At 42.2% G+C, this 22,988-nt stretch overlaps 1 protein-coding gene across 2 annotated transcripts in view; it reads right to left on the bottom strand.

Moving 5' to 3' along the window:
- strip2 (striatin interacting protein 2) overlaps positions 1-20,200 on the bottom strand; it is a 57,043-nt gene extending 36,843 nt beyond the window's left edge. Inside the window, exons 1-7 of one of the 2 annotated variants that reach the window (XM_048268347.1) lie at positions 19,957-20,200; positions 18,294-18,363; positions 17,358-17,432; positions 10,914-11,048; positions 9,810-9,930; positions 8,034-8,102; positions 7,284-7,390 (exon numbers count right to left, since the gene is read on the bottom strand). In XM_048268347.1, coding sequence (XP_048124304.1) covers positions 7,284-7,390; positions 8,034-8,102; positions 9,810-9,930; positions 10,914-11,048; positions 17,358-17,432; positions 18,294-18,363; positions 19,957-20,073 — 694 coding nt within the window. In that variant the 5' untranslated portion in view covers positions 20,074-20,200. The remainder of the gene's footprint in view (positions 1-7,283; positions 7,391-8,033; positions 8,103-9,809; positions 9,931-10,913; positions 11,049-17,357; positions 17,433-18,293; positions 18,364-19,956) is intronic. The other variant, XM_048268348.1, reaches the window with a different exon arrangement.
- Positions 20,201-22,988: the final 2,788 nt, after the last annotated feature.

Raw genomic sequence — 22,988 nt, 5'->3', positions numbered from 1 at the left:
ATCATGACATTCTAAAAGCAGTGTTTCAAACTTTTTCAGACGAAGGACCACTTTAACCAATAAAAAGAAGCCATACGGACCACCTAGCTAAAAAAAAAAAAAAGATCAGACCTACTTCAATAGTATATTAGCCTACACAATAGGCCTTACCACTGAACCACCTTGCTTATTGTCTTTGCACTTTGCTTATTGTGTCAGAGTCCTATTTAAACTGGCATATCTTACATAGACAGTGTTGCAGAACTGTTTGGATTTAGCCTACATACAAGTTGGTTCAATATTGCAAACAACTCATCTATATTATATTTTACCACGCCTGCTCAAGGACCACTTGGGATATCTTGGGGACCACCAGTGGTCCCCGGCCACACTTTGAGAAACACTGTTCTAAAGTGCATCGCCACTGGCCAAAAAGTCTATTCAAATTAGTAGGAAGTCCAGTTCACATTGGGAGGGGTTTCGTTATCAAACGCGGAGCGCATTGTAGAGCAACAAGGTGTTCCCTAGGTTTTTTTGATCAGTCATATAGAGCTGCACAGTCGGATGTAAGATTCCCATTCATTTGTCCCATTGACGTTTGGAAAAATCCGTATCTAAAGAGTTTTACAGCATGTCTTAGGCTAACCAGCTACTGCATAACTCATAAGCATACAACATATCATTTCAGTGAAAAAAACGAAGAGAAAATCCAAAAAAGTCAAAGGTACAAGACTGTGTACACATTTTCATTTCCGAAATGAAGGAACTACTCATCCCATAAACCACCGCTACCACTGAATAATATAGTATAATTATTTTACCATTTCCAACCGCGACAGCACGCTTAACTCTTTCCTCCAAACAGTGATTTTTATATAGTGATTGTGCAGTTAATAGCAGTTATTTCAGGAGTAATCGTGTAAATAATAGTGTTTTGATATTGAATTTTATATTTATCATCGCGGTATTTTATATCGTGTGTGAAAGCGTTAACGCTAACGGCAGTGCTTCGTCAGAAAGTCACCTGACTCATCCTATGCTGTCATCACTGCTCAGTCGGGCTGATGCATGGACTGGTGCATGGTCTGCTCTTGGACCACCATATTCAGTTTATTAATTTGCCGTGAATTATTACACAAAATGTTCATTAAATGCACGAAGTATTCCTAGGTTAATGATTGATATGAATCATACAGTATGAAGGCTACAGTAGCCTAGCTAATGTTAACTAGCACTGCTAGCAGCATTAACGCTATCAACCTCCCTGCTTAACTCACCACAACTTTGTAGGTCTTGTCCCTCATGCTAGCCCTTACAAAACCCACAAAACTGACTTCTTCGACACACAACAGTCAATAATGTGACCCGATTTAAAGTGGCTTTCACCCCTTTGGACACTCACTAAAAACATAATATATTTCATACCTGTGTTGCAGCATGTAGGCTGATGTTAGCTGCATTAATGACATACAATGTCGGAAATGCTAAAGGTTAGCCTGTCGGCTACCAGAAAAGTTTGAGTGTTTAAACATTTACAGTGGTCTATTTGATAGTGTATTGGCCCTGACTAAGTTCGTGTGATGTATAAACCCCAATCCTTGTTGATCCAAGTACCAATATTCGTCAAGAAAGTTTTTATTCACATTAAGATTTTCGCCATCTTTGTCAATATTTTTCGTTGAGAAAGTTTCAGAAAGTTTCAAACTATGACCATAACGGCCTTTCCACCAATCAGAGGCATCACTGTGGGATTGTGGGATTGTTCAGGATTGTGGGTAATGAAGTACTTATCCAAGAGATCGCGAATAAAAGGCATTTATCTCAAAACAAGGTTAGTGCCCCATGAACTTTGGCATCTATAGGAGCATATACAATCGCTTAGTACAGCCGTAGCTGGTTTTAAGTCTACCACGTGCAGTTAAGTTTTTATGGCTTATACCGCAATTGTCAATGGAGAAATTGCATTGAATTTTTACATCCGGCATCGGCTGTGGGCGGGACTGTACAGCTCTATGGGTGTGTTTGGGGCGTAACATCATTTTAAACCAATGAGAATGACATCTGTCATTCCCTTTAACGGCGCAACGCGCGATATGTCAAATAAATGCATCGGTATTTTGGCATTCAACTGCACATTTGAAGGAGGCTGCTTGCGAGACTGTATAGAATAGTCATTTTTCAACCATGCTTTACTTAAACCTAGCATAGCCTTCACGCATTTGCACTCGTCTATTATTTGAACTCATTGGCAAAGTGAAACTAACTTCACCAAGGAGTCAGTCAACGACAAGACAGTTATATGCAGTTACTTTCACTATTGACTGACAATGGGTTACCACCGAAAACATAGGCTGGAAAAAGCACTTACCCTAATATTGCTCAAATGACTGAATAAAACAACATTTATCCTGCAGAGGAGTTGCTTATATCTTGTGACAGTGCGTCTTCAGCTGTGCTCCCTACGTGTCTCTCGCCTCTCCCCTAATCACTTTTAACCGTCATTACCAATTTGCACATGATGGTGAATAACTACTCATTATGAGATGTACAGTATATTATGTACAGCTTTGCATGGACGTCGCGCTTGTTGTGCTCATGAATGATAGAAGGATGGTGCGTGCACCTGCCAATATGACTGTTGTCATGCGCTCTTCAAATAGCATATGAACAACTCGCCAGTGACTTCTGACCAGGTTTAGGTGGTGTATGATAGCGATTTTTAGACAACGCGCCAGGCCCCTCCCTAGGTTGTTAATTGCCACACCCCTGGGCGCAATGCTTAAAAAATAAACGTGCAAAATACCAAATTAAACTTTGCGGGTGAATAACGAGTTTTACGCCATGCGCTGGTGCCCAAAATACAGCCCTAAGACTATCTTAAGATGCATTATTGTTGACGAAAAAAGACGAGACTAAAATGTTTTGCATGAAATAAAAACTAAAGATAAAATCTCCCTTCATGTTCGTCTACAAAATAAGAAGACAGAATATCTAGCTGTTACGTTTTCAAAATATTCCGAATGAGTTCATACGCAACAGCTTTCCTGTAGGCTAGTCCACGTGCTGTTGCTGCAACCCTGTGGCTGCAACACGAAACTACATGGAACAAGAACACTGGAGATTTCTGCCAGAGTTAGCAAGCTAACTACCTAAGCTTTATGCCACAATGCTACATACCCAGAAGTTGAAGCTTCTCATACAAATTAACATTCCCCAGAATGTCCATAAAAAAATGTTCAGCATGTAATGTCAACTATTCATCTAGTTAGACTGATGATGCAAAGTTTGCTAGCAAGTAAGCTAATATGGAAAGTTCGCTAGCAAGTTAGCTATGGCTAAGATGGAGAGTCTGTTTGGGGAATGTGTTGTGTTTAAGATATCGCCATCTAGCTTAGGCGGAGTAAAACATTAATAGTTTGGCCTACGACAGTGTTTCTCAAACTTTTTCAGTTTCAGGACCACTTATCTAACCCTAGCTAAAAAATAAATAAAAAAATTAGACCTACTTCAACAGTAGCCTATAATTAGTCTACACAATAGGCCTACTCACTGAACCACCTTGCTTATTGTCTTTGCACTTTGCTTATTGTGTCAGAGGATTCATACTGTATGATTTAAACTGGCATATCTTACATAGACAGTGTTGCAGAACTGTTTGGATTTACATACAAGTTATATTGCAAACAACTCATCTATATTATATTTTACCACGTCTGCTCGCGGACCACTTGGGATAGCTTGCGGACCACCAGTGATCCCCTGACCACACTTTGAGAAACACTGGTCTATATGACAGTGGTCCAGTCAAATCTTTTACTGTCTATGGTCAAATCCCAGCTGAGCTATAACTGTAGCTCGACTTACCTGTGCATGTAAACATACGGACTGACAAAAAATCAGAATGAGTAATTATAACAGACGAGTAGCCCTGTGGACACACAATATTGTTGGAAAATTGAGATGTGTGAAACACTATTTGACTCAAATGGTAATCAGAAATAATTTGTGATAAAAAAAAGACTAAAATGTGTTGACTAAAACTGACTAAGACTAAGATACCTTTAGTTTTCTTTTGACTAAAACTAGACTAAAATGACGAGACTTTTAGTCGACTAAAACTTGACTAACAAAAATGATATTTGAATGACTAAATATGACAAAGACTAAAAAGGACATTTCGTCACAAGACTAAGACTAAGACTAAATTAAAAATAGGTGACAAAATTAACACTACACTTGTAATGGTCACCCATTAAAATGATGTGTTTTATTTTGAGCATGTACTCATATGGTTTTGAATGTTACTGTTGGTATAATAGTAATTATGTGAGTCATGAACATTAGATAGGCTACCAGAAATGAAGTAAATACACAGGTATAGGACTGATTTTCACTCTGATAATGAGGAACTCCCATCAATTGGCCTGTCAATCAATGGGAGGCATTCGTGGGACAGGGTCAAAGTTTTCTTATGTTCTGCTATCAATGCTAGGTAGGGGCAGCTTAACAGGCCTGTGTTTGACATGTTGACCACGTGAGTGTGGAGTATCGTCCGCACGGTCTCGGATTACCCTTTTTTGTTCTAAAGGACATTGTTGGATACTTTGCCTTTTTTTCTATATGGGGATTACTCATCTGGACGTACGTTTGCCAACAAGGACAGGCTGGTGAGACGTGGGGTTTTTAAAACCGGACCGCCGTGTCCTTCCTTATTTTTTTTGTGCTCGTGGAGAGGCTGGCTGCCACTTCCTAAAAGGACATTGTTTTGGTTGCTCAGACATTTAGTTATTCCACGGTCTTGACCTATTGGACAATATACTGGACAAATTGTTTTGTGGGTTGTTTTGTGGGTATTTTGGGGTTGCTGGCGTGATGCGCGCACTTTGTTTTGTTTATGAGTGAATGAATGGAGCGGGCCTACTGTAGATTCCCGCCGGTACAATAATTCTATAAAGCACACCTAAAACCTAGCATACACGACCGTATGTTAAGGTAAAGCATTACACAGAGGCAACCTAATAATAATAAAAAAGTAAACCTAATTTTTTTAAAAACGGCACTAATCATTACAGAGGTTTTCGATGGATTGACCGTAGGTCGGAAAAGTGGAAAGAAGATTAGCTTCAAGGCTATAACTTTTTTGTTTTGTTGACTGTTTTTGAAGATGATCATGTATGGTAGCTTCAACATTAACACAACTTGGTGAGGATGATATTAATAATAATACATAAATAAATGTTTAACTTTGATTACTTTGAAGGCGAAGGAAGTGTGAGAAGAATTTCTGTGTATCTATCATATGAGTTACAAGATTCAGTTCGATGGCTAACGTCACGAAGTTAAGTGTGAGTCTGCGCAGTACTGGGGGGACCAACTGAAAAATCGTTCTATTTGACTCAGTGCCCTCCCATTGAAAACGACGGAGTCTGTTCGTCCATTTCTTTTACTGTCTATGAACACACCTCCCTTCTTAACTACAGTGTTCCCCCAGCGCTTAGCAACACACACCTCCCTTCTTAACTACAGTGTTCCTTAAGCACTTAGAAACACACGCGCCATAATCTATCCCTATAAGCCTAAACAGTAATGATTTCATTAACTTTTTCAATGACAAAATTGAAACAATTAGAGATAAGATCAATAACCAATCAGTTTCACCAAAAACACATACTCCATTGCCGAAAACATAATAGAATCACAGATGAGACCTCAAACTAAAACCTACACAAATCAACATTTAATTCATTTACACCTATCGACATATTAGAACTCACCTCCACAATTTCCTCAAAAATCAAAATCTGTAACTAGTCTACTAGACCCTACTCACCTTCTTAAGACTGCTCTCCCTTTCCTGGATAATGCTTTGCTCTAGATTATAAATAATTCAATGCTATCAGGGCATGTACCACAGTCGTTTAAAACATCTGTTATTAAGCCATCCTTCAAAAAACCTAGCCTTGACCCTAACAACCTGGTCAACTATAGGCCTATATCTAATCTCCCTTTCATGTCAAAAATACTAGAAAAAATAGTGTCCAAACAAATTGGTGCCTTCTTGCATATGAACAAAATCCAGAAATTATATCAGTCTGGCTTCAGAGTTCACCACAGTACTGAATCAGCCTTAGTTAGTTTTTAATGACCTCCTCATTGCTGCTGATAATGGATATGTATCAATACTGGTCCCCCTAGACCTCAGCGCTGCCTTTGACACCATAGACCATGACATACAACTTTATAGGCTTGAAATTTTGATAGGCATCAAAGACTCAGCACTCGCTTGGTTTAGATCATACCTTTTTTAACCGTCGACAATTTGTACTGATCCATAATAAACCATCTACCCAGACTATGGTAACATATGGAGTGCCTCAAGGCTCAGTACTGGGGCCCCTGTTAATTTCTCTTTATATGCTTCCCCTAGGCTCTGAAAATAGGAAACATGGCATTAATTTCCATTCTTAGGGACTGTTCGTTCTGGCGACAGAAATCAACAATCAAACAAGCCACTTTGATTTTTTGCTGTTTTCATTAATACAAAAGATGGGTGACCCCCCTCCTAGACAAAAAAAAGTTTTAGGTGACCCTCCCCTCAACAAAGAATAAAAAGACATGACCCTCCCCTATTTTCCACTGGTGGCCCCGTTTATAAATAACGAACAGTCCCTTACTGTATGCAGATGACACACAACCTCTCCATAAAACCTGATAATTAACCCCGTTAGCCAAACCTGACAGATGTATAAGAGATATAAAGACAAATGACAAAATTTCCTGCTTTTGAACTCAGATAAAAAGAAGTCATGGTTTTAGGTCCTAAAAAGATGAGGGATATCCTATCCTCGTCACAGGCTACATATAGTGATCTTCCAATGACCTCATTCACAAGTGTTAAAAACCTTGGAGTTATAATTGACCAGGACCTATCACTAAATAATCACATAAAACAGATAACCAAAACTTCATTTTACCATTTAAGGAACATTTCAAAGATAAGGAAGTCCTTATCCTTACCAGATGCCAAGAAATGAATCCATGCTTTTGTCACCTCAAGGATAGACTATTGCAATGCTCTAAATTAATCAATGCTTTTGTCACCTCAAGGATAGACTATTGCAATGCTCTATAGGCTGGCTCCAATAATACCAGCTGTGGCCTACTGGTTAGCGCTTTGGACTTGTAACCGACACACACACACACACACACACACACACACTCACCACACCACACCACACACACACACACACACACACACACTCACCACACCACACCACACCACACACACACACACACACACACACCCAGCTCAGATCTAAAAGCCTGTCTTGCGTTCCTCCACTCTGGTCCGTCCTCTTCTGACTCCTGCCGCATCACCTCAACCATCAGGTACATTATACTGAGCAGTACCCTGCCAAACACCCACACACACACCCACACACACACACACACACACACACACACACACACACACACATACACACACACATGCATAACATGCACACACAGAATTATTCAATGAGAAAGAAAAAGAGCTGGTGTTTTTTACAGCCATTCAATGTATTGCTTCTGTCTTGCGTTTCTCGCGTGTCTTTGCATGTCTTGCGTGTCTTAGCGTGTCTTGCATGTCTTAGCGTGTCTTGCTTGTCTTAGCGTGTCTTGCATGTCTTAGCGTGTCTTAGCGTGTCTTAAACGTGTCTTGCGTATCTAGGCCCTGCACTTGCCGTGTTATAATCAGATGACGTAACAAGGGTGTGTATGTATGTGTGTAAGGCCAGTAGTAACAAAATGGGGGCGTGTCCGGGATTTGCCCATGACCTCTCATCCTGGGACAAAATGGTGGCTCGTACAAACCAACCAAGCCACCTGCACCTTTACCTGATGTTACCTGCATTTGTGTTACCTGTGCCTATTGTTCACCTGTGGCTATTGTTCACCTGTGTTACCTGTGCCTATTGCTCACCTGTGTTACCTGTGTCTATTGCTCACCTGTGTTACCTGTGCCTATTGCTCACCTGTGTTACCTGTGACTGTGTGTGTGTGTGTTTACTTACCTGAGTTCCGTGCTGTCTGCCAGAGATATGGCCGGCTTCCTCACAGCACTGCTGCAAGCCTGACTATTTCTAAAGACACACACACACACGCACACACCCAAACACAATAAAGATTCCCTGTATGCAGTTTGCTTTCATAAAATGATTCCGCTGATTTTGCAACTACACGCCAACAAACACGGGTATGCAATGGCTATTCAAAATTACGTAAAAATGATGTACAATAAACTGACACTTTGAATAGCCCAGGCTACTTTGGACTTGAGACTGAATAAACAAACGACAATTCCGACTGCAAGATCCTAAATTGAAACGAGGGATAGGCTAAGGTCCCAAACTGAAACGAGGGATAGGCTAAGGTCCCGAATTGAAACAAGCGATAGGCTAAGGTCCTGAATTGAAACGAGGGATAGGCTAAGGTCCCAAATTGAAACGAGGGATAGGCTAAGGTCCCGAATTGAAACGAGGGATAGGCTAAGGTCCCGAATTGAAACGAGCGATAGGCTAAGGTCCCAAATTGAAACGAGCGATAGGCTAATGGTCCCGAATTGAAACGAGGGATAGGCTAAGGTCCCGAATTGAAACGAGCGATAGGCTAAGGTCCCAAATTAAAACGAGCGATAGGCTAATGGTCCCGAATTGAACAACGTTTCAGACGTGCCACACAGCTAGAGAGTGGCAGCAAAGCGACGTCACTTATTCAACCAAAGACTGTTTTTGAGTCACATTGTTGCAAATCTCATATGATGATGCATCTTTCTACAAAATGGTTTGTCTTCTATATCATTAAGTTATTCAATAGGCTACACATATAGCCTTACATCAAAGCTTTAGGCTCATGTCATTTGGATCAGCTACAGACAAAGAGTGGCAGGCAGAGTGTGATGTCACTTATAAGCTACCAGAGATTGTTGAGTCATTGTTGATTGTTGAATCATTGCAAATGTGCATGCATCATTCCACACACGCACGCACACACACACACACACACACACACACACACACACACACACCACACACACACACACACACACACAGCATGCATGCATCATTCCACACAATGGTTTGGCTTTTCTATCAGAAAGTTATTCAATAAACTTAACAATATACATAGAGCCTTAACTCAATAAACATTGAGCCTTAACACAATAAACATATTGACTTAACTCAATAAACATAAACATATAGCCTTAACTCAATAAACATAGAGCCTTAACTCAAAACTCAAAAAAGCTGTTTATGTTATTTTGATCTGTAATAATGTCACATCCAGACACACCTACATTCTGCTTACTGCACATTATTATAGGCTAAAATATTATAATATAATATTCATTATTAAATGCTTAGCTGGAAGGATGTTTTTCCCCCATCATCCTATTGTTAAACCAGGTATACCTGTGGGCATGTATTGGGTTTTCTACAGGAATAGCATGTTTTAACAGGCACTGCACTAAAGTTAAAACAATTCTGCAAAGAAGAGGGGGCCAAAATGACCCTGCAGCCATTTAAACGACTACTTTGAAACACTTGATTGCTGTTGTTGCTGCTGAAGGTGGCTCAACCAGTTATTAGATTTAGAGGGGCAATTACCAATAAACCACAAACACACACACACCCTATCATGCACATACACACACACACACGAACACACACACACACACCCTATGATGCACGTACACACACACCCTATCATGCACACACACACACACACACAGAGACACACACCCTATCATGCACACACACACACACACACACACACACAGAGACACTTACTCGATCTCCATGCTGAGCAGTTCCAGAAGAGCGGAGAAGATGCCCATCTCATAGAGCAGGAAGACGTTGGACCGTGACCAGCGCAACACGTCCTCCTCACTGCAGCAATCTCCAAACACACCTGGACACACACACACACACACACACACACACACACACACACACACACACACACATACAACACACACACAAGATGTTTGACCTCGACCAGTGCTACACACACACACACACACACACACACACACACACACACACACACACATACAACACACACACAAGATGTTTGACCTCGACCAGTGCTACACGACCTCCTCATTGCTGCACTGCCTACACCCCCTGGACACACACACACACACACACACACCTGCACTACCTGTCTATACATCTATACTGTTGATACTGCACTACCTGTTAATACTGCACTACCTGTCTATACTGCACTACCTGTTTATACTGCACTACCTGTCTATACTGCACTACCTGTCTATACTGTTTACACTGCACTATATGTCATATAATGTTTACACTGCACTAATTGTCATATACTGTTTACACTGCACTATATGTCATATAATGTTTACACTGCACTAATTGTCATATCCTGTTTACACTGCACTATATGTCATATAATGTTTACACTGCACTAATTGTCTATACTGTTCACATTGCACTTTTCTGCTTTTTTGCACTTCTGATTGGACACTAACTGCATTTCGTTGTCTCTGTATTTGTACTCTGCACAATGACAATAAAGTTGAATCTAATCTTCTTGCTGTGTGTATCTGTGTGTGTGTGTGTACCCTAGGCCAGGTAGAGAATAGCTCTGGCCACTCGTAGTCTCTTGTCTTGGTGTGTGTGTGTGTGTGTGTGTGTGTGTGTGTGTGTGTACCCTGGGCCAGGTAGAGGATAGCTCTGGCCACTCGTAGTCTCTTGTCTTGGTGTGTGTGTGTGTGTACCCTGGGCCAGGTAGAGGATAGCTCTGGCCACTCGTAGTCTCTTGTCTTGGTGTGTGTGTGTGTGTGTGTGTGTGTGTGTGTACCCTGGGCCAGGTAGAGGATAGCTCTGGCCACTCGTAATCTCTTGTCTTGGTGTGTGTGTGTGTACCCTGGGCCAGGTAGAGGATAGCTCTGGCCACTCGTAGTCTCTTGTCGCGGTCGGTCACCTCCAGCGCATCCAGCAGGCGCATCACATGGGCCTGCTGCTCCGCCCACTTTAGATCGACCCACTTGCGCTCTTTTACTGAGGAACAAACACAACACCCCGTAAACATATATATACACACACACACACACACTCTTTTACTGAGGAACAAACAACAACAAACACAACACCCCGTAAACATATACACACTAGAGTGCAGATCGACCCACTTGCGCTCTTTTACTGAGGAACAAACACAACACCCCGTAAACATATACACACACTAGAGTGCAGATCGGCCCACTTGCGCTCTTTTACTGAGGAACAAACACAACACCCCGTAAACATATATACACACTAGAGTGCAGATCGGTCCGACAGAGTTGCGTCCGAACCCGAAGGCATTTTAATTTTTGTCCGAACCCGACCCGAGCCCGACGCAGATGATGCCTCAGTTATTCCCATGCTAGTGATTAAACGTTCACGTTTGTGGATAGCCTGTCTTTTTAGCCCATTAAACGGAACACACAACAAATTGTGCACGCACGCAGGTCACACACAGCGCACATTAACACAAGAGGCCCAAGCAAGCATAGCCTATTGAAATAGAATTCTTGTCTTACCATTGATGAAAAGTCGTGAAATGAACTGCAACAGTCTTTGAAACTACAGTGCCTCTGTCACTGATATGCAGCATCGACGTTAATTGGGGCAACTCGAGGAAATCCTCATCCAGTTGAACGAGACGACCTTATAGCCTACCGGTAGCCTATGTCTTTACCACAGTATGCAACGCAAATAATCTTAAAATCTCCTGATAGGCTAACAACTTTTTAACGTCACCCAAGACTGTGCTTATGTGCATATGTGCATAACCATTTGTTAATGTAGTCGTGACAACGTGTGTGCATTTCAGGTTGCATGCCTGAAATGCGTTGTCACGATAAACAAATCTTGCACACAGGAAGAAAGCTATTAGGTCTTTTTTACATTTTACTTTATTCTCAAAAAACAAACGTTTGCATCATGTAAAGCAGACCTGTTGGTTACCCAACATAATAAGGAATTTTAAATGTAAAGCTTCCAATGCATATCGCCCCCATGTGTCCGAACCCGGACCGAACCCGACTACAATTTCTAAATATTTGTCCGAACCCGACCCGACCTGTCGGGTACCGTCGGGCTCGGGTCGGGTAGCCACACTCTAGCACACACACACACACACGCGCACTCTTTTACTGAGGAACAAACACAACAAGAGGTGATTTACCCTAAAGACCCCGAAAAAACCCCATAAACATATACATACACAGACACACACACACACACGAACACGCGCACGAACACGCGCACACACACACACACACACACACACACACACACACAAACACACACACACACGTGGAAAGTACCATGCTAACAATAGCATTGAAGTTTTAAGTGTGTATGTGAAAAGTACCATGCTAACAATAGCATTGAAGAGGTTTAAGTGTGTGTGTGGACAGTACCATGCTAACAATAGCATTGAAGTTTAAGTGTGTGTGTGTGTGGACAGTATCATGCTAACAATAGCATTGAAGTTTAAGTGTGTGTGTGTGGACAGTACCCAAGGGCGTCAGTTTGTTTTTAGAAGTGGTGGGGACAATAACCATAAGCTTGAGTGTGTTTTGAAAAGTGCGGGGTACCCTTATGTAAGCTATTCATCCATTCAACGCTGCATTACAATATGCTCAACAGTAGTGTTGCGCCGGTTAAGGTTTTTTAACATCCGCACCCACCCGACCCGTCAGGAGAGTCAATATGCACCCACTCGACCCTCAATATGCACTGATTAACTACACGAACCTGACCCGACTCGACAAAAAAAAAAAAAACAATGAGACGTCTTTTTGCTGCAACGTGTGTCTGAAAACGAGGTGAAAATGTCCAGGCCTGCTGATCTGTTCACATGATGCGGCATTTTGGGGAGGCAGCATCAGCTATTAATGTGACGTGCAACAGGGGCGTGTAGTGTGATAGGCGTAGGCCTTATTATGCGTGGGCCTTCAGATGCAGCAGGTGTGTGATTTCCAAAACCATGGCGGGAGAACCGATTGCACTTTGGTTAGCTTGCATTGCTTTGATGTTGCTTAGAATGTTAGATTCTTGCGATAGATGTCTTCAGACAATAAAAAGTAATTTGGAAGGGAAATTGAAGAGAAGAGTTGCCCCTCGCGCTGGGTAAATTCCCCTTTGAAAATCAGAGGTTCACAGGTTACTGTGGCCTTGGTCAGTGGCCAGCCAGCCGTAATCCTGTATCCCACGACTGTGCGCATAATTCATTCATGAAATCATTCAATACAACAATAAAAATAGCCTGTGTATTGTCTTAATTGAAACATGCTTCACGCACAAATGATAGCCTAGGGCAAAGAGAATGGACATCTCAACATAAGGATAGGCCTACATTAGAAGATGATGGTTGGTGTAAACTCTGGCGCTTAAAAACACAACGTTCCATTCAGTCATAAATCATTCAAACGTAGGCCTAGTGCTCGTCATGAAAAGAAAACAGCAGCTTAATATTTTCAGGTGTTTAACAGTAGGCCTAGGGCGACTGTTTCAGTTATGCCGTGAGGGCAGTGAGATTATTAGGCATTGCATCCTGTCACTCTGTTTGGAATATCGCGGTTCGAGTTGATAAGATTCAGTTAATGCGGTATGGGTTAGGTCTCAAAGTTTGGGACAACCAAACAGCAGAGTAGGCAAAGCAAATCCTACTTGTTAGGTTACCAATAGCTGTCTTTTCTCTAGGCCTGGGCCTATCGGAAATCGCGACATAAGCTCATTGGTTTCTTTTTTTCTTTTCTTTCTTGTTTGCGTGTTGGGTAGTGAAGCGATGCATTTAAATCAATGTACATCAGAGCCGATATGGCCAGAGCTGCTGCTCTGTAAAGGTATTTCTGTCCCACCCAAATTTGCTGAACTACTTGCGAAGTAGCCTATTCATCACAGACATCACATGTATCACAATTTAACGAGCTTTTTTCTCAGCTTTTAAACGATGTTGGTGGTTAGTTGTTGTGGTAAACGGTTCGTAACTTTAATTTAATCATAGCCTATTTTCTGCACCCGTCTCCCTAACCATTCATCTTGGCTTCGCAAACTTTCCCCCAACACATGACAAACCATATATCAGAATAAACAGCAGACCTTACCGAACACAAAGGTGTAATTAAAGTTTAAAGTTTTAATTAAAGTTTAAATCACTCCCCTGTACAGTTAGCCATTCCAGAGTAATCCGGTTTTAAATTTGCAGCAATGTCTATATGCATGTCTCCAACTTTGGGGTTCACAATGTGTTTAAATTGTTCAATAGGCTTACATGATTTTATAACAGGCCAAATACAAAATAAATGTTACAAATATCGCCTAGATAGCCTATCTGTAAACATTACAATCAGAGGATATAGGCCTACATATAGGGCAGACCGACTCATGAGTTCTTTGTTTTATCGCTGGATTTTGGCATAGCCTACTATGGCAACCGATTGCATTCCGAGCTACAGTCAACTCTAGCAGGCATTACATGACTGGAGGGTCGGGTGGTGCGGATGTTAAAAACCGCTTAACCGCGCAACAACACTCGATCCACACATATCTAGGCAGCTGTGCATGCTGTGAGGATGTCATTGTCTTGGCGCCCATCGCATGGTTTAGACTTCGATGATTTCAGTATGTGGGGATTTTTTGGTCGCAATTGGTTTGCACATTTTTAGAAGTGGTGGGGACAAAATGAGGTTCACAGGTTACTGTGGCCTTGGTCGAGTGGCTACCGCCAGTAATCCCTGTATCCCACGACACTGTATTAACGATTCATTCATGAAATCATTCAATACAACAATAAAATAGCCTGTGTATTGTCTTAATTGAAACATGCTTCACGCACAAATGATAGCCTAGGCAAAGAGAGAATGGACATCTCAACATAAGGATAGGCCTACATTATTAGAAAGATGATGGTTGGTGTAAACTCTAAGGCGACTTAAAAACACAATCGTTCCATTCAGTCATAAATCATTCAAACGTAGGCCTAGTGCTCGCCATGAAAAGAAACAGCAGCTTAATATTTTCAGGTGTTTAACAGTAGGCCTAGAGCACTGTTTCAGTTATGCCGTGAGCAGTGAGATTATTAGGCATTGCATCCTGTCACTCTGTTTGGAATATCGTTCGAGTTGATAAGATTCAGTTAATGCCAGTATGGGTCGCCTCAAAGTTTGGGACAACCAAACAGCAGAGTAGGCAAAGCAAATCCTACTTTGTTAGGTTACCAATAGCTGTATCTTTTTCTCTAGGCCTGGAGCCTATCGGAAATGACATAAAGCTCATTGGTTTCTTTTTTCTTTTTCTTTCTTGTTTGGCGCGGTTGGGTGAGTGAAGCGATGCATTTAAATCAATGTACATCAGAGCCCGATATGGCCAGAGCTGCTGCTCTGTAAAAGGTATTTCTGTCCCACCCAAATTTGCGCTGAACTACTTGCGGCGCAGCCTATTCATCACAGACATCACATGTATCCACCGAGCAGGCTTTTTCTCAGCTTTTAAACGATGTTGGTGGTTAGTTGTTGGTAAACGGTTCGTGAACTTTAATTTAATCATAGCCTATTTTCTGCACCGTCTCCCTAACCATTCATCTTGGCTTCAAACTTTCCCCAAACACATGACAAACCATATATCAGAATAAACAGCAGACCTTACGAACACAAAGGTGTAATTAAAGTTTAAAGTTTTAATTAAAGTTTAAATCACTCCCTGTACAGTTAGCCATTCCAGAGTAATCGGTTTTAAATTTGCAGCAATGTCTATATGCATGTCTCAACTTTGGGGTTCACAATGTGTTTAAATTGTTCAATAGGCTTACATGATTTTATAACAGGCCAAATACAAAATAAATGTTACAAATATCGCCCTAGATAGCCTATCTGTAAACATTACAATCAGGATATAGCCTACATATAGGGCAGAATGACTCATGAGTTCTTTGTTTTATCGCTGGATTTTGGCATAGCCTACTATGGCAACAATTGCATTCCTCGCTACAGTCAACTCTAGCAGGCATTACATGACTGGAGGGTCGGGTGCGGATGTTAAAAACCTTAACGGCGCAACACTTCGATCCACATATCTAGGCAGCTGTGCGTGCTGTGAGGATGTCATTATGCGCCGCCATCGTCATGGTTTTGACCTTCGATGATTTCGGTATGTGGGGATTTTTTCGGCTGCATGGTGGTTTGCACATTTTTAGAAGTGGTGGGACAAAATTCAAATTATAAATAGTGGTGGGACATATCCCACCCACCCGTCCCCACCCTAATCTACACGATAGTACCATGCTAACAAATAGCATTGAAGAGGTTTAAGTGTGTGTGTGGACAGTACCATGTCTCCTGAAGTCCTCCTCAAAGTACTCCCTGTTGAGATTGAACTCAAGATCTTCTGTGTAACTGTAAAGTTCTGTGATAGATATACAGACACACACACACACACACACACACAAACACACACACACACACAAACACACACACACACACACACAAACACACACACACACACACACAAACACACACACACACACACACACGTGAAAGTACCATGCTAACAATAGCATTGAAGTTTATGTGTGTGTGTGGACAGTACCATGCTAACAATAGCATTGAAGTTTATGTGTGTGTGTGGACAGTACCATGCTAACAATAGCATTGAAGTTTAAGTGTGTGTGTGGACAGTACCATGCTAACAATAGCATTGAAGTTTATGTGTGTGTGTGGACAGTACCATGCTAACAACAGCATTGAAGTTTAAGTGTGTGTGTGTGTGTGTGTGTGTGTGTGTGGACAGTACCATGCTAACAATAGCATTGAAGAGGTTTAAGTGTGTGTGTGTGTGTGTGTGTGTGTGTGTGTGTGTGTGTGTGTGTGTGTGTGTGGACAGTACCATGCTAACAATAGCATTGAAGAGGTTTAAGTGTGTGTGTGTGTGTGGACAGTACCATGCTAACAATAGCATTGAAGAGGTTTAAGTGTGTGTGTGGACAGTACCATGCTAACAATAGCATTGAAGTTTAAGTGTGTGTGTGTGTGGACAGTACCATGCTAACAATAGCATTGAAGTTTAAGTGTGTATGTGAAAAGTACCATGCTAACAACAGCATTGAAGTTTAAGTGTGTGTGTGGACAGTACCATGCTAACAATAGCATTGAAGAGGTTTAAGTGTGTGTGTGGACAGTACCATGCTAACAATAGCATTGAAGTTTATGTGTGTGTGTGGACAGTACCATGCTAACAATAGCATTGAAGAGGTTTAATGATGATAGTACCATGCTAACAACAGCATTGAAGTTTAAGTTTGTGTGTGTGTGTGGACAGTACCATGTCTCCTGAAGTCCTCCTCAAAGTACTCCCTGTTGAGATTGAACTCAAGATCTTCTGTGTAACTGTAAAGTTCTGTGATAGACAAGCAGACACACACAGATAAGAAACAACAAAGATACACACACATATGAAACAACACACACCAACACAAAGATACACATACATACTAATCAATACACGAGCACAATGACACACACACATACTAATCAATACACATGTATGTATGTGTTAGTGCCCGTTTGTATGTTTATGAGAATGGTCCCAATCACACCTGGTCCAATCTTGACCATTTCACACCTTTAAGCTGCCATGTCCACACCTGGCATTGAAATGCAATCCCACAATGCAACAGCAGCGGTAGTGTAGTGGAGCTGGGCTAGTGTGCAGTGGTAGTGTAGTGGTTAAGGAGCTGGGCTAGTGTGCAGTGGTAGTGTAGTGGTTAAGGAGCTGGGCTAGTGTGCAGTGGTAGTGTGGTGGAGCTGGGCTAGTGTGCAGTGGTAGTGTAGTGGAGCTGGGCTAGTGTGCAGTGGTAGTGTAGTGGTTAAGGAGCTGGGCTAGTGTGCAATGGTAGTGTAGTGGTTAAGGAGCTGGGCTAGTGTATAAGTATATATACTCTTTTGATCCCGTGAGGGAAATTTGGTCTCTGCATTTATCCCAATCCGTGAATTAGTGAAACACACTCAGCACACAGTGAACACACAGTGAGGTGAAGCACACACTAATCCCGACGCAGTGAGCTGCCTGCTACAGCGGCGCTCGGGGAGCAGTGAGGGGTTAAGTGCCTTGCTCAAGGGCACTTCAGCCGTGCCTACTGGTCGGGGTTCGAACTGGCAACCGCTAACCAGTAGGCCACGACTGCCCCTAAGAAGTATGTATGCGCTTGTGTAGAAGTGTGTGTGTGTGTGTGTGTGTGTGTGTGCGATCCTTGTCCACCTGATAACTCTGCCATTGTGCTGTCTGTGTCTCCGTACTCAAACTCCAGATTTGGCGACTCCATGGAGCCCTGCAACACACACACACACACGCACACACACACACGCACACACGCACACACACGCGCACACACACACACACAGATTGGTTACACTGGAATGACCTCTGCCTTGATTGGTCAGACTAAAGCAGCCTCTGTTCTGATTGGTTACACCAATCCTTTGTCCTGATTGATCAGACTGAAGCAGCCTCTGTCGTGATTGGTCAGACTGAGGTGGCTTGTGCAGTGATTGGTCAGTCTTCAGGTCTGCAAGTTGGCTCTGCAGTAATAGACCTCTCCAGAATAAGTCCCGCCTCCTACCTTCCGTATCCATCCAACCTTCGGTCGTCAATTGTCTATGGGAAATAACATGGCCCATCTGCCCACCAGCTTTTTCTACTTCGCTACCTACAGATGTTTTACCGGTATGATATTTCGAAACGCCATGTTATTTCCATAGACAATCGACGCCCGGAAGTTTGATGGATCACGGCTACTGAGGGGACTTTCTTGGAGAGGTCTATAGGCCAGAGAGAAAGCCATAGTCTGATTGGTTAGTAAGTGGGCCTGCCATAGTCTGATTGGTTAGTAAGTGGGCCTGCCATAGTCTGATTGGTTAGTGTGGGCCTGACATAGTCTGATTGGTAAGTAAGTGGGCCTGCCATAGTCTCATTGGTTAGTGTGGGCCTGCCATAGTCTCATTGGTTAGTGAGTGCGTGTCTGTGTGTGTGTGTAGTGAGTAGGCCTGCCATAGGGTCTGCCACACACACTGCCCTAGAAACCCCAGCTGCAGGGGAATGAACATGTTCCATTTGACACACAACATAACCCAACCCCCATCTCACACACAATGAGAAATCAGATGCACACACAACCATCTAAAAACACTGCCAAAACACACACAGAGAAAAAGAGAGAGGGAGAGAGAGAGAGAGAAAGGGAGAGAGAAAGGGAGAGAGAGATATATTGTTTAAGCTTTTGAAGCTCTGCCTCTGTGCTGCGTTGCCCGTGAGAGGCTCAGAAATGCAACTGTTTACATTTTTAATGACTGAATTAGTTATGATGGCGATAGGATAGAGGAGAAGAAATCATTCGTTTGCTTTATGTGTCACGTCTTCCACACCGCAGGACGCTACTTGCACTGCATTAAAAGAGAAATATTCAAAAGCAGGACTTCCGTGTATGTTAAGAATGCGAAATTATTTTGAGGTTATTTTCATCAGTGCACTGTAATTGTGTCATTTTTGCTCCTCGAGCCCTGTCCGCGGGATTAAAGACACTACCACAGCCGCGCGCCGCCTGCGCTATGACAGCTCTCGCGCTTGGAAGCGTACGCTTCCCAGACCCCGCCGGTTGCCTTTGCCGCTCTCTCTCTCTCTTTTTCTCTCTCCCCCTCTCTTCCTTCCTTCCTTTCTCTCTCTCTCTCTCTCTACGCCTGTGATATTTATAGCGGTGACAGTCAGTGTCACCGAAATAACAGCTCGAGCGCATGCATGCCTTCCTCAGAGGTTTTCCAGCAAGGGCATATGACGTTCCCCCAGCAACAACAAGCACAGGAACACACACACACACTCCCGCCAGCACAACACGGAGCAGAGAAAGACCCCAGCCCCTCGCGCTTACCTCCGAATCCTTTCGCTGATTCTTGAACCCATCTTTGCCGTTAGCCGCGAGCTTCTGTTTGATGCTATTAGTGTTAATGTGATTAAGGGCCGGGACCTCCATGTTTTCGGTCTGCATTAGGACAGAGCTCGTACACCTCCCCGCGCCTGGCGGATCCGGTCGCACACATTCACGCGCAGAAGACAGGACTGGCACATTGAGACCGACGCTGGATTCCAAATTCAGAATATCCGTTACCTCCGCTTGGATTGGCTGTCGGAGTCACCGGAGGGCGGAGTTTAGCGTCGGGTTAGCATGTGTCCGCCTGGTGCCGGACAGGTCACTCGCGCGCGTTTAATAGGGCGACCTCTCAGAAGTCCTCTCGGAAGTCCTCTTCTGCAGCCTCCTACAGCATGGACAGTGTGAAAGTAGACTTTTCCATTAGCAGCACACTACTGTAGTATGAACTCAAGTCAGTTTGATTTATTTAGTTGAATTCTATAGTGAATAGGTTATAAGTATAGGTTATTATTTTCTTGTGTGTGAAGGTGAATAAGTCAGAGATGAAAATCGAAAGTTAACTAAATGACACCTTCAGCAGAATTCATCTTGGTGTGTGTGTGTGTGAGGTCAGAGCAGAGAGAGGGGGACAAGGGGAGCTTGATTTGACAACAAACAATCTGTTGAAATCTGTCATTCTAGACATACTGGCGTGCATACACATCTGTGTCTAGATCAGGTGCTTTTTGTTCTCCAACTTCATGGGATTTCACAGGAGGAGGTTATATACCATTGGCAATCGGAGGCTTTGCAAACTACTCAAATGCAGGAACACATAGGATTTCACAGGAGGAGGTTATATACATATCATTCAAATGCAGGAACATGTTGTGGAACATGTGTTTTCTTAACTGTTTCATATATTTTTGGTTCTCAGAATAAAGTTGCTTCTTTTCAAGGTCAGATTTTTTATTCAACCACTCTAAGGGATCTCAGAAGAATCCACACATTGTGTATTTTTGTTACGCTGTTTCACCTGCTGGTGTTACGTTGTAGCTGTTTCACCTGATGGTGTCGCATTGTAGCCGTTTCACCTGCTGGTGTTACGTTGTAGTTGTTTCACCTGATGGTACCTGCTGGTGTTACATTGTAGCTGTTTCACCTGATGGTGTCACGTTGTAGCTGTTTCACCTGCTGGTGTTACAGCTCAGATGTTTTGTTTGGCAAAACAAATTAAAAATGCATTTGTTATTTAATTGGTATATAATTGGAAAAAATAAATATCAAAATCAGTTTCGGCCCTGAGGCTGTTTTTTAAACGTTATACTTTTGATCCGACCATGAAATCAAAAGTCTGAAAAACAAAATGTTATTTGTTTGTTTGTAGGTCCGTGTACCTTCTGTTCATTTGATTTTCAAGGTTGAAACAAAAAACGGATTTGAAGACCTTTACCTAAAACAGTACTTACCAGAGAAAAATAAAAACACAAATATTAAAGCATTTTGTGGAAAAAATAATCCAATATACAATGAGGGTTTAAATTTCATTATTATACGGCTCTTCACAATGCTAGTAGAACGCTCCATTGACTTGAATGGGATTTCCCAACGTTCTACGGTAAAATAAATTAATTCATTACCGCTGCAAACATATAATTACCACTGTCAATGGCAACAGGTTTTGTGCTGCTGATCATATCACTCTGCAAGTATTCCGGTCACTTCTTGCATTGGAACTTCATTCAAAAGTGAAAGCAGACGGTTGATCAGCTGTGTTCTAAAGAATGTTTGAATCAAGTTCAGCGTGTGTTGCGAACTATTTGTTTTTCAGCAAAAGCCACGACGAAACGGTAACAATTAAGTGTAAAGAGACATATCGTTGAGTTTATTTTTTCGTTTTGGCAAGTAGCCGTATAATAAGCGGGATAATGTATAGAACGCCGGTCATTATGGGAAAATAAGTCCCTTCAGGGCAAAACAAGACCCGGTTCGCCCTGTCGGGACTTATTTTCCCCATAATGACCGGCGTTCTATACATTATCCCTTACTTATTATACGGCTCTTCACAATGCTAGTAGAACACTCCATTGACTTGAATGGGATTTCCCAAAGTTCTAGCGGTAAATAAATTCATGTAATTACCGCTGCAAACATATAATTACCGCTGTCAATGGCAACGGGTTTTGTGCTTCTGATACGTCTTTCATATCACTATGCAAGGACCGGAACTTCATTCAAACATGAAAGCAGACGGTTGATCAACTGTGTTCTAAAGAATGTTTGATTCAAGTTTAGCAGCGTGTGTTGTTGCGAACTATTTGTTTCTCAGCAAATGCCACGATGAACGGTAACAAATAGGCTAGGTTATGTAGGCTAAAGTCATATCGTGGGGAGTTTATTATTTCGTTTTGGCAAGTAGCCAGATAATAAGGGGATAATGTATAGAACGCCGGTCATTACTGTGAAAATAAGTCCCTTCAGGGCGGAACAAGACCGGTTCGCCCTGTCGGGACTTATTTTCCCAGTAATGACCGGCGTTCTATACATTATCCCTTACACAATGTAATTTCAATTAGTCATTATTCAAGTTAAAAATGAAAAGGCACACGAGGCTACCACGCACTCCACATTCACTACTGCATGCTGACAGCAATTTTTTGTCACTGCCCAAAAGGATAATTGCTAGCCTATATGTTCATCAAAGGGAGCAAGATGGTGATGTTGAAGGACAGTGATTTGCACATAGAAAAAAAATCGCCAGAACATTCCAAAATTCTCATTTTGATCAATATGTAGGCCTAATTTATGTCCCAGGTGTAGGGAGTTGGATTAAGGTTGCGTGCACCCTTCGAAGAAAGAGGGGAAATGTCACTGAAAAGACAATCAACATTAGCTTAACGGTTTAAACTGCAAAAAAAATTGTAACGTCGGTGCGTTTGACTCGTTGTATCGGACTCCCATAATGCCATATGTGCATGTTGGAATGTGTTATATCGGTTTCAGTAGGCCTAGTTGTACAGTATTTGCATTTACCTTGTGGTGTTCCTTGGTTG

Source organism: Alosa alosa, chromosome 17 (genome assembly GCF_017589495.1).
Source record: "Alosa alosa isolate M-15738 ecotype Scorff River chromosome 17, AALO_Geno_1.1, whole genome shotgun sequence".
In the NCBI taxonomy this organism is placed as follows: Eukaryota; Metazoa; Chordata; class Actinopteri; order Clupeiformes; family Clupeidae; genus Alosa; species Alosa alosa.
The sequence above is the reverse complement of the archived record's forward strand: the minus strand, read 5'-3'. Positions and strand labels throughout refer to the sequence as shown.